This window comes from Notolepis coatsorum (assembly GCF_963971535.1).
Source record: "Notolepis coatsorum genome assembly, chromosome: 13".
NCBI lineage: Eukaryota > Metazoa > Chordata > Actinopteri > Aulopiformes > Paralepididae > Notolepis > Notolepis coatsorum.
This window is the reverse complement of record NC_140177.1, coordinates 121,312,051-121,325,706: the sequence shown is the minus strand read 5'-3', so window position 1 is coordinate 121,325,706 and position 13,656 is coordinate 121,312,051. Positions and strand designations below refer to the sequence as shown.

Sequence of the window (13,656 nt, the reverse complement as noted above, 5' to 3'; positions counted from 1 at the left end):
GCTCGGTAGGTAGCCAACGTTAGCTCACGTTAGGGATGGGTACCTTTCACATTTGAATTGATACCGGTACCGGTACCTGTGAATCGATACCGGTACCCAACGGTACCTTTTTTCGGTACTTTAGTCTCAAGAAATTTAATTTACCTACCTCAGTCGTAAAAAAGAAAATCCAAACTTCAAATAACTACAATTTTGACAGTTTTTGGCTTGTCATTGCTCCGACTGCTTTGTTGTTGAATCAAGTCAAATCCTAGGTAAGCATATATTGTGCGTGTGAAAGTTTATTTTTAATTTTTTTTTGGTTTCTCACTTGATTCGATACTCGGTAGTACCGACGTGTTTCGGTTCGGTACCTCAAAAGTACCGAATTCGGTACCCATCCCTAGCTCACGTCGCATGCACCAGACTATAGCAGACTGCGAGGCATAGGAGCCTGTTGTTTACACGAGTGCGGGAGGGGCTGGGGAGGAGGAGTGGCCGTACGCTGCAGGCTGTGTGTCTGAGAGAGAAGTCAGTAGTGAGATCTCCGCTAAGAATTGGATCATGTTTTTCGATCGGTTTTGACGATCGGCGAAAATAAAGCATTATCACCGATCACCGATCTCATATTTATACTGAATATTGGCCGATACCGATCGCTGGCCGATCGATCGGGGCATCCCTATTAAAAAGGTATGTTTTCAACTGTCGTTTAAAAATGTCTACTGAGCCAGCCTCTCTAATATTTTTTGGGATTGTGTTCCACAGCTGTGGTGCATAGAATTTAAAAGCAGATGCCCCAATTTTCCTTTGGGGCACCCCAGGAACAATTAAAAGACCAGCTGTGGAGGACCTTAGGGCTCGTGAGGGGACATAAAAGGACATGTATCGGAAATGTATGATGGTGCTAAATTGTTAAGAGCTTTAAAAACAAGTAGAAGGACTTTAAAATCAATTCTAAAAGATACAGGGAGCCAATGCAACGCTGCTAAAACTGGAGTAATATGCTCTCTCTTCCTTGTTTTTGTTAAAAGTCTAGCAGCAGAGTTCTGAATTAGCTGTAGCTTGTATATTGATGCGTAATAAAGCTAGTTTGCTACAATTTAGTTAATTTTAGTGGTTCAAAAACATCCACAGCAACTGACAATTTATTTATCACATGCTAGCATGGTAAATGATCACACAGGTCCCAAGAATTTGTTTATTATACAAATTATAATTTGAAAGCTTCAATTTTAAAATAATACCAGTACAGGTAGCACCGGGTAGTTTATCTCTTTGGGCAGAGATGTTTTGACAGTGGAACACAAGGAAAAGGGTCCAACTCTCTAGAAACATTCCAAGCATTCCAAAATGGCCGCGCCAGTGTTGTTGGCTGCTTGTCATCGCTTGCTGTTGCTCCTAATTTGTTCGTTTGTCCTCGCTCTGTTTGTACCGTCGTATGTGTGTGTTGTACACGGCATTATCGTCTATGATCGGCAAACTCTACTGAACATTCGACCCTCTATATGCACCCCGGACGCCAATGGCGGGAATACTCACCGCTGCCTGTTCTCACGTCTTCCTGAGGGAGTATGGGCTCCGCGCTGCCCCTGTTACCGGAGGAAGCGATTCAGAAGGCGGGGTAAACGTGCAGGTAACTCGGTTAAGCTGAGAAGCCTTGCCGGTTCCCGTTCTCCTTCTCCACCGAGCCATCTCCTCCAGCTCTACGACGATGGACCCGATCAGCGCTCTTACTACATCCACAGACGTTCCCTGGAGCCGAGATACATCTCACTTCGCGCGATTACACTTAACGTAAACCTGGATGGGCTGCCGATGGCGGGGATTCCCCCCAGGCCGCGCGCGAAACGCGGGGGGGTAGTCTCTGACAACCTCCGCCCGCTGGTGTGGATACCCCCGTCATCGGATCATACCATCACTGCTGCCCCCGACCCAGTTGAAGTGAAAATGGCTCTGATCAACGCGAATCACATCTCCAACAAAACATTCGTCTTAAATGACTTTGTGATCAAAAACGGACTGGACTTCCTACTGCTAACTGAAACCTGGCTAACCGTTGGCGAGTTTGCGCCTCTCGTTGAATTATGCCCCAATGACTGCAATTTCTTCAGCGCACCCAGATCCTCCGGACGAGGAGGAGGTCTGGCCGTGCTGTTTAAAAAAACCTTCAACTGCCGCGCTCTCAACTGTGACAATTTCTCCAGCTTCGAGGTACAGTTGATTATGCTAGACTTGGACTCTCCCCTCCTAATTGTTCTTGTGTATCGACCGCCAAGTAGTAAGAACTTTATTTTACAATTTTCGGATTTTATCTCTACTATTATGTCAAAGCATGACAAAGTTTTGATCCTTGGAGACTTTAACATTCATGTATGCTGCCCTTCCAAGCCTATGGTGTCAGACTTTTTACATCTGATTGACTCGTTTGGTCTCTCCCAGCTCGTCACTGACTCTACCCACAGGTTGGGCCATACACTAGATCTAGTGTTAACATCTGGTTTTCCAGTGTCCGGTTTAATCACAACAAATGCATGCTCATCTGATCATCTTGCTGTTATGTTTACCTTATCTCTGTTACTCCCCACACCCAAACCCCTTCCCCCTGCACGTCTCTCTCGCAACATTAACCCCTCGACTGCCAGTAAGTTCTCCACTGCCTTCATAGCTGCCCCTAACACCTGCACTATTGAAGCCTCTCCCTCCCATCTTAGCACTGAAGAGCTTACATCCCTTTTCAACACCACCTGCCTCTCCACTCTAGACTCTGTAGCCCCCCTTAGACAGAAAAAACCTAAGCCTAAAGGGCAGCCCTGGCTCAATGATAACACCAGAGCCCAGAGAAAAGAGTATAGGAAGGCAGAGCGGAAGTGGAAACGTGACAAACTTCAAGTTTCACTTGAAATGCTTAGGGACAGTCGCATTAACTACCAGCTAGCGGTTAAAGCGGCGAGAATCACATATTTTTCTGACCTCATCAACAATTCCCACAACCCCAGGACCCTGTTCACTACCATCAACTCTCTCATTAGCCCCCCCCCCCAGCACCTGCCTGGATGTGTCCCCAGCTAAGTGTGAGGAATTCTCAAATTTTTTCACCACCAAAGTTGAAAATATCAGAAGGAACATCTCACCCCCCACACGTAATGTAGCTGTCCCTCTGGTCTGCTCATCTACACTGACCTGCTTTCAGCCCATCAGTCTACTCACCCTCACAGAGATAGTTTCCTCTATGAAACCTGCAACCTGCCCCCTTGACACTGTTCCCACTGCTCTCCTGAAACAGGTTTTTCACACAACCGGTCCCAGCATCCTCTCCATTATTAACAGCTCCCTGGCAACTGGTACTGTTCCATCCTGCTTTAAACATGCAGTAGTCCAGCCCCTATTGAAAAAACCAAACCTTGACCCCACCCTGCACAGTAATTACAGGCCCATTTCCAAGCTTCCTTTTCTGTCAAAAATACTTGAAAAGGTTGTTCTGTGCCAATTGTCTCCCTACCTGCACCAGAACAGCATCCTGGAGACATTTCAGTCAGGGTTCAGGACTGGCCATAGCACAGAATCAGCCCTCCTTAAAGTGTCAAATGACCTACTCCTCGCCGCTGACAACCGTGACTGCTCTATTTTAATGCTGCTTGACCTCAGTGCAGCCTTCGACACTGTTGATCACACCATTTTATTAGATCGTCTCCAACATGGGGTTGGTGTCAGTGACACTGCATTAGCATGGTTTTCCTCCTATCTCACAAATAGAAGCTTTGCTGTCAACATCGCCAACTGCTCCTCCCCCTCAACCTCCCTCTCCTGTGGGGTCCCACAAGGGTCCATCCTTGGCCCGATCCTGTTCTCCCTTTACATGCTACCCCTTGGTCCAATCATTCAGAAGCACAACATCTCTTTTCACTGTTATGCTGACGACACACAGCTTTATGTTTCCCTGAAACCCAACAACCAGTCTCTACTTAACAGTCTCATATCCTGCCTGGATGATGTTAAATGTTGGATGGCACAAAACTCTCTACAACTAAATCAAAACAAATCCGAAATAATCCTCTTTGGTCCCCCAGACGCTGTCACCACCCTTACCAACAGCCTTGGCAACCTGTCCTCCCTGGTCAAGCCGTATGTCAAGAACCTAGGTGTCATTTTTGATCCACAATTTAAATTTGACAGACAAGTAAACTCAGTGGTAAAGGCATGTTTTTTCCAACTACGCACCATTGCCAAACTCAAAGCCCTTCTCTCCCCTGCAGACCTTCAGAGAGTCATTCACGCCTTCATTTCATCTAGATTAGACTACTGCAACTCCCTCTATATAGGCATTAACCAGTCTTCCCTGTCCCGCTTACAACTGGTACAAAACGCTGCTGCCAGACTGTTGACCGGAACCCGCAAGAGAGACCACATCACCCCTGTCCTTGCCTCCCTTCATTGGCTCCCAGTACGCTACAGGATAGATTTTAAGGTTCTCCTATTTGTTTTTAAAGCCCTTAATGGTCACACACCCTCCTACATCTCAGACCTCCTATCCCCCTATTCCAACACCAGGTCCCTCAGGTCAGCCGATCAGAGGCTCCTGACAGTCCGGAGGTCTAACCTCAAGCTCAGGGGGGGCCGTGCCTTTGCTGTCGCAGCCCCTGAACTGTGGAACAGCATCCCCACCTCCATTAGGCTCGCCCCCTCGATAGATGCCTTCAAATCGAGGCTCAAAACCCACTTCTACCTACTAGCCTTTCCCGTTCACTGACTCATGCCCTGTTTTTCTATGTGTTTGCCTGTGTGCCCTCCCATAAAACGGAGTGTGATTGTTGTCTATATGTATCTTATGTATTTATGTATTTACCCTCTGTACAGCACTTTGGTTGACACGCGTCATGTGAAATGTGCTTTATAAATAAATTTGATTGATTGATTGATTGATTGAGAAAGCTCCTTTCAATGAGCAGAAGACCACGCCTCCCTCATCATACAGTACTGAGAGTTGGCTGTGCTCAGATAGGGTGCACTAAGCCATGCCCCCTCAACATACTGAGAGTTGGCTGTGTTCAGAGAGGGTGCACTAAGCCACGCCCCCTCAACAGAGAGTTGGCTGTGCTCAGAGAGGGTGCTCTAAGCCACGCCCCCTCAACATACTGAGAGCTCTTTGGTGACTCGGACTTGGAACACTGGGGACTCGAGACTCGACTCGGACTCGGACTTGACTACAACACTGTCTCAAGCTGAAGAAAAGCCACACTCCTAACATTAACATCCACAATAAGATTTCTCTGTCTGGATTAACATCATTGTATTGGTTCTTTAACACTTTAACTGCCACACACAAGATATATATAAATACTGCGGCATGGTCATGCTGGACCTACAAAAGGCCTTTGACACGGTCAATCACTCCATTCTGATTGACAAGCTAAAAGCAATTGGTTTTGATAGTCTATCAGTGAGCTGGATGCAATCCTACCTTGAGGGGAGGGAACAGATGGTGGAGGTAAACGGTACTCTATCCCCCCCCCTCACAGTGAGCTGTGGTGTTCCACAAGGAAGCATACTAGGACCGCTACTGTTCCTAATTTATGCAAATGACATGTCGTCAGCTTGTGACTGCAACTTGTTCCTGTTTGCGGACGACTCAGCCCTGCTGGTCTCTGACAAGAACAAGTTACAGGTTGAAAAAACCCTCAGCTCGGAACTAGGCAGAATCTGCATATGGCTCGCTGATAACAAACTATCATTACACATGGGCAAAACAGAGTCCATTCTCTTCGGTTCAAATAACAAACTCAGCAAGACCGACGGCTTCTCAGTTACAGTGGGTGACAATATTGTCACAAGGAAAGATGAAATTACCTACCTGGGTTCCATCCTAGAGGCTAATCTCTCCTGTGACAAAATGGCATCCAATGTAATAAAAAAAGTCAACCAACGAACTCGATTCTTGTACCGGATCTCCTCTCTGGTAAACAAGAACACCCTGAAGACTCTGGCAGGAGCACTCATTCAGGGGTACTACGACTATGCTTGCACCTCATGGTACCAAAGCACCTCAAAGGCGCTAAAAACAAAATTACAAACATCTCAAAACAAACTGGTCAGACTACTGCTTGACCTTACTCCTAGAACCCACCTCACCCCTGCCCACTTTGACAACCTAGGATGGCTTAGAGTAGACGACAGAGTACAACAACTTGCAATGGGCCTGGTCTACAAGATACACTACACGACCAAGGTACCCATGTACATGTCAAAATACTTCCCAAAGGTCAGTGAATACCACGATCACAACACCAGAGGGAGCTCCACAAATCATGTTAAACCCAGATTCGGCTCAAATAAGGGACTAAACATGTTTCGCAATTATGCCACATCAATGTGGAACGCCCTACCCAAAGCTGTAAAGGAATGTGGATCACTACCCACTTTCAAAACCTCTCTCAAGGGACACCTACGGGAGACTGCAATTCAACACTGGCCCCTGTAAATATCCTAACCCAACCCCCTCCAATGTACAGTCATTTACCTAGTATGGTTTTGTCAATAGTTCAATGTACAATTGTGTTTGTTTGTACAGTGTCTCCTCCCCCCCCCCTCAATGTACAGTGTTACTTGTTTATACAGTGTGCCCCCCGCCCCCCCCCCCCCCCCCAACCACCTCCAATGTAAATTACCCAGTATGGTTGTCAATATCCCAATGTACCCAACCCCCCCCACCCAACCTCCTCCAATGTACAGTTTCTACGTCAAATGTATATACTCCCTTTTCTTGACTCCTTCTGTATCACAAAAAGTACTGTATTTGCAAATCTGGTATGTCATAAATGTATAGATGTAGCAGTACTGACTATCTGTATGTCATGTATGTCATATATGTCTATATGAATTGAAAATGGGGGACCCTGATGGAAACAAGACAAACGTCTTTCTCAGGTCTGCATCCCCTTAACAATTGTATGTATTGAGCCGTACTGTATTGTACCCATTCTGCAATCTGTTAAATAAAGTTTTCATTCATTCATTCATTCATCTCGGGTTTATTTTTATGTGGTTGAAAGCCACTCACGAGATTTCTCTGAATTTTTTTATTTTTTTTTTATTTTTAGCGATCTGAAATCATATTGCATCACGCGAGCCTACCCGAGTATACACGAGCACCGCCGGCGATCATATGTGGAAAAAAGCGCCCCCTATCGTCTCCCAGATGACATAAGGGATTTTGGAATGGACTCAATGAAAATGGATTGGGAAAAAAATCCGGTACTCCACATTTTCCAGTCCACTGATCCAGCCGGGGTTACCACAGTTCATTCTGGAGCCTCTGAGCCCCGCTGATCATGGAGTTCTACTGTATCACGTTGGATCTATACACTTATCGATTTTTTTGAATGGTGATCAGGAATTGGAATATACCAGTTGGATACCATCTGATGTCAGGTAAGGAATCTATGTTATCAGTGTTAGGATAATCAGACTAATTTTGATGAAGTTATAAGCTGTTTTGTGAAATGGGCTCTTTCGGTTTCACTGTAAAAGTCCAAGAGGAAATCAACGCAGCGATTATCCGTGCGCGGCCCGAATGTGCTTGCGTACACGTATAATATTGATCATCTAGCGTTTATTTGAAAGCGATTCATAAAAAGGCCGACGAATATCAACGTTGTGGAATATTCCAGTAAAAGACGATTTTCATAGAATGGTCCAGAATGGGCTGTTTTTTTTATCTCAAAACGGGTGCTTTTCTAAAGGAAACTAACTTTTTGGCTTACCAGCCAACTGGCGAGTATCTGATTGTTTTTACCAGCCAAACAGATTTTTTACCAGACAAAAAAAATCGCTAATTGTGATAATTACTTCTTTGTATGTCAAGCCGCGTCAATGTTGTGTATGCATCTGGGTAGGCACACTGTGCCTTTAAGACAGCACGGTGGTCTTACGACAGTGCTGTGAAGTACCGTCAAGTGTTGTGGTAACGTCAGTTGGGTTGGTGTGCTGTTGTGCACAGTGCACTGGTTGAGCTAGCCCCTTTCGTGACTGCGATGTGCAAGCCAGGGGCTTTTGAGCATGAAATAAAATGTCTAACCTTACGTCGTAGTCCGGTGCTTTTTTGGAAACATTATAGCCATAACAGATACACCTAGCTGGCTTCTTTGAGCACACGGGGCTAACGTTAGCTAGCAAGCAGCTATAGCTAAAACGCTAACTAGAAGCTAACCACTGTATACAGTTCCAGTAGACTAACATTACACCTCTGTGATTTAAATGTGTCCTTAGTAACTTATACTCGAGGGTTGTACTAGGGTTGGATGCAGTTCCCCGTTGGTCAGTCAGTCTGTTTTCCATCTTCTGCTGTTTAACGTTATCTGTTTGCGAGTGCTCCTGATGGCTAGCCTAGTACCGCGGGACTTTTATTATTATATGTCCGCGGGTTGGCCAGTACTGCGCAAACGTTTATTAAACATTATATGTCCGCGGGTGGTCTTGTGCAGTGCTCTCGTGGCACTGTCAACTAAAGCGAACACTCAGAAGACGCACACCGTTTGCCAGTGCAGTGATTGCAGAATGTTTTATGTTTTATTTTTTTGTATACTCGCCAGCAGGGGAGGAAACAAACTTTTTGGCTTACCAGCCAACTGGCGGGTATCTGATTTTTTTTACCAGCCAAACGTAAAAAATACTAGCATTTGGCCAGTAAAGTGGCCTAATTTCCTCCCCTGGCTCTGAAACGGAAATGACGCGATAAAAAACCAATCTGCCTTGACAGCACTGACTGGAAAATAGTCTTTGATAAGCGACGGGCAGATTAGACACATAGCCATAATTTAAAACATAGATTAGGCAATATTAACGTTAACATTGAAGTGGATGGTGGCATCAAGGGGGTAAAAAGGAAAACCCGGCGTGGCACTCAAAGTGTTAAGATGGACTGTCAAAAATAGATTTAACTGGAATGAAATCATAGCTACAGTGTCTTTGTGTTTCACAATTATTAGGGATGCACCGAATATTCGGCCGCCGAAAATTATCGGCCGAAAATGGTTAAAAAATGCCCTTTCGGCTTTCATATCACCGAATGTCAAAGAACAGGGTTACGTTCGTAACCTAACGTGTTGTTGTGATGACATAATCAAAACGCGGCTACAGTCATAACATGCGCAACGTGTAACGTGAGCTCTTCAGTCCTGCGTTCTACAGCCTGTGATAACTCCTCTTGGGAGTTGCTATGTAAACTCTGCGAGCAACGCATCCAATAAATGCAAATTTAACATGCTTTATATCCTCGCCATTACTATATGCCCATCACGGTTAAAAACCTTTTTAACTAACGTTAGCATTAAGCTAGCTAACAACGCTTCCATTCCTCTTTCACTAAGAGTCACAGGAGATGTAGTAAATACAACAGTCCTTCCATGTAGGCTAGAACGCCGTGATTAAGACTCATAGCTATAAGCTATTCTCCCTCTCGTGTGTGTGTGTGTCTTTATGCAGTTTTAAAGCACCTTGGCTTTGTTCTGAATGCACTTCGTTGTATTTATCCTTCAGAGAAAAGAAAATGCACTTGACTTTAATGCACATTTTGTTGTATGCAAAGAGAAAAATGTTTAATTGTACAATCTTTCAGCAGTCAGTTTGGAATTAATGTATGCATTCAAAAGTGCTGAATAAATGTTGTATGGACCCATAAAGTGATTATTAATATTATTTAAGTTAAGCTTTGCCATAATCATGTCTTTTGTCATAATCAGGTATACCTGATTTTTTTTTTTTAAATACATTATATATATATATTAGAGCTGGGCCGTTAACGCGATACTAGTATCGCGCAATAATATAATTAACGCATTAATCTAAAAAAATAAAAGAAAATTCCTTTTTTTTTTTTTTTTTACCTTTATTTACCCAGGGTAGGTTCGCTGAGCACAGATGCTCTTTTTCAGGAACGCCCTGCTTCACATTCACACAGTTCCATTCACACCTGGGAGCTGCCCAGTACAACCACAGTTGACACCATTGGCCACTGAGCAACTCCATAGTTCAAGTTTGAAATGCTTCTTTCTGTTTTGCTCCTGAGAGTGTGCTAGATACTGTACTGTACTGGTAATATTATTTATTTGTGTTAACTTCTGAATAAAACAACTTATTAAACACAAGTACATCTTATTGAACATTATTTTGATATTTCATTACCAATTATCATAGCAAAACAGCTTTTTCAAACAGTCTGTAATGCATTTTGGAAATGGGAGATGGGCTCATGGTGTAATGGGCCACCTGGCCTGAGAAACATAAGGAGGAAAGAAAAAGTAAGGACTTACTTCTGGTCATTATTTGGGTAGAACACACATATTTTGAATGCCTTCGGCAGTTTTTTTTTTTTTTTTTTAGGATTGCAGATATATTAATCTAGATTAAACAAATTAATCTATGCCCACCTCTAATATATATATATATATATATATATATATATATATATATATATATATATATATATATATATATATATATATATACCAATATATGTTTATATTAAAGGTCCCATGCATTATAAATGGCGTTTTCCAGTGTTTAGCATTGTATCCTATAGCAATTGGGGATTATATCAATGTGGTCTGTGTCGTTAATTATCATATTGACTCATCAGTCTAGTCTCGAGTTCACGAGATCTTCCCTCACTCAACTAAGCCAGGGCTGTACGCTAAGCTTTTTCACTAGGGGCACACTTGGGCACACACATTTCCTCTAAAGCACTTAAAAATGCTTGATTTAACCCTTTGATGCATACAGTCACGCCAATATGATGATTATAATAAGTCCCTGCAACATATGTTTGCATTATTAAACCATGAAGATGCTTTAAAAAATAATTGAATGAAAATGTACTAAGAGTAGTCTACTGACACACTAATACACATTTTTATTTACATCTAAGACCATTTATATAAAAACTCTTGGGTGCCTTTTTTGCACAGTACTGTGTTTTCTATCCACTTTAGCCAAACACACACACATATATGTATATATATATATATATATATATATATATATATATATATATATATATATATATATATATATATATATATATATATATATATATATATATATATATACACACACACACACTACTGTGAGAAAATAATAATCACACACAAAGGGATAATGGCTTATAGCAGACTTAATGATTTTAGAATATTTCAGATAATGAAATTAAATGTTTATATCATCAACTATCCAGTTAGTATTTATACTGTCTGTAACGTTTGGCTACTTTAAATCATTGAATGTAGAGAGAGAGCGAGAGAGAGAGAGAGAGAGAGAGAGAGAGAGAGAGAGAGAGAGAGAGAGAGAGAGAGAGAGAGAGAGAGGGGGGGCGAGAACGAACGAGAGAGCCAGCCCCCCCCCCCCCTCGGGTTTTGTTCTAGGTTCGTGTTTTGATCGTCTAAGCTGCCATAGGTGATGACGTCACACTCAAATGTAAACAGGAAGAGCTTAACACACGGAGATGGAAATTGGATGATATACAGAAATGAATAACCAATAAATATGAAGTTATGTTTAAACTTCTGTTGTCAAGCGTTGTCAATATAACCCACCCCCTTTCCTCACGAATGGAACTAGTGTTGTGGAGTCCGCTTTGACCGTTTCAGGATTAGCAGCTAACGCTAGTTAGCTTAGCATAGTCCTAATAGATACCTTGGCTAGCAGCTAACGTTAGCTCATTGCTCGTGTCAATTAAATTGCATGTTATTAAAGGTCCCCATTGGTCTGTCTAATGAAATTATCCAATTTGTATGGATTAATTTAGGAGTGAAATGCATGGACCAAATTAGGGGGCAATTTGCGATCATCTCGTTGCAGTGTACAGCCCTGTAAGCTGTTCTGATTTGACGGTATTGCTGACGTGAATAAGGTACTGATTTGCAGTAACGCCCCCTCTATGGTTGTAGCTCATAGTGTAACCCGACACTTCTTCAAACGGGTTTTGACAGAGTTAGGCAGAGAACGAGCGAGCGAGAGAGAGGGAGAGAGAGAGATAGAGAGGGAGAGAGAGAGAGGGACCGGCGGGACCGTGCAGAAGTGTGTGTAAATGTGTGTGCGCAATCTCTCCCTCGTCGGAGCATGTCAGGGACGCATCTCTCCTCTCTCTCTCCCTCGTCGGAGCATTTACACACAAACTTGACTGCGTGCGGGACGCATCTCTCTCTCTCCCTCTCTCTCTCTCTCTCTCTCTCTCTCGCTTGCTCGTTCTCTCTCTCTCTCTCTCTCGTATGTATCACGCTGTGTGGGTGACTGTCACTGAAGCGCTTATGGACGGAGCCCATCCAATAACAGCCTGAAATTCTGAGGCTGAAAATTATGCTTTTGAGTACTTCATTAGAAATATAAAACAATGCATTCAAAACAAAAGAAAAACCTTACAGATGTCTTCCATAGACTCATAGGAATTGTGTAAAGTTGCCCAAATAGTGCAAGGAATAGCAATGCATGTCCCCTTTAAATAGCTCTACATTCCAACAGTCATCACTGATATAGAATGTCTGGTCAGTAACATGGGTCTCCTAGTCCCTCCGCTTTGCAGTAAACAGAGTAAACATTTTCTGGTATCCCTTCCCACTTCATCCAATCAAGAGAGAGAACCCTAGATATTTTTACTTATTTCAAGAAATCTTGCCAAGCCAAATTTGCTTACTGCACTGATAGATTGTTGTACTTGTTTCAAAGACACATTTGCTAAAAAATAGTTTTTATTTCTTATTTTTGTCAGAACGTTTTTTTTGTGTGGAGTTCTCTCTCCTGATTGGATAAAGTGGGAACGGGATACAAGGTTGTTGATTGGTTGGAGACGGTCTCTCAGCACAGTCCATGCTGTTCCTCATACTAGCTCCAGCTGGTTAGCCACACACTCAAAAGTTGAGCTCCTGTACAAGTTGACTGTGGACAACAAAAACCCAGAAAATAGATTTCAGTTACCTTCAGTCAGTTTGCACAGACATTATATGCATGAGATGCCTGGCTTTTAGGGAGTCCTGATAATAAACACCATGATATGAGATGCCCAATGATACTACAGTATCAGGCACTTTTCCACAAAATAATCTTCCTTGCCTATATTACTACTTATATACTAATAAGTCTCTCTACTATGCACTTAACACTGCAGCACCCATGTTTCAGCACTGTTTGGTCTCATTCTCCAACGGACTTACGACAAAAAGGGCTTTCTCTTAGGGCCAGTTGAGACCTTTTCGGGCAAGAAATGAATATAGACAATATATTATAATATAATATTAATTATATATGTTTTATTGGGACGGTTGTTGAATCCCAAAATCGGCCCGAAAAGGTCCCAAATGGCCCTAAGAGAAAGCCCTTTTTGTTGTAAGTCCTTGGAGAATGAGACCAAATTTGTTACTCAGCTGAAAGAGTGGCTGCCGACTTGTCGTACAGAACTTGTAAGTCGCTTTGGATAAAAGCGTTCAGCTAAATGACAAAATGTAAATGTAATGTAAACATAGCAGACTAATAATGAAAAAGTCACCAAATAATTGATGGATTTGGTTTGGTCATAGCAACTACATTCCACTACAATAATCTAGAATCGCATGAACCTCTCTGTGCTTCATCATGGGTCGACAATCTGGAATTGGATTCCAATTCGAGCCTGGTTTCCAAAAGCGTTTTAGT

The 13,656-nt window shown here is 42.8% G+C and overlaps 1 protein-coding gene across 1 annotated transcript in view; it reads left to right on the top strand.

Moving 5' to 3' along the window:
- Positions 1-1,929: 1,929 nt before the first annotated feature.
- Positions 1,930-13,656, top strand: part of arhgef40 (Rho guanine nucleotide exchange factor (GEF) 40) — a gene marked incomplete at its 5' end in the record, with an annotated part of 150,210 nt that continues 138,483 nt past the window's right edge. Inside the window, 1 exon segment of the mRNA XM_084327787.1 lies at positions 1,930-2,193. Coding sequence (XP_084183913.1) covers positions 1,930-2,193 — 264 coding nt within the window.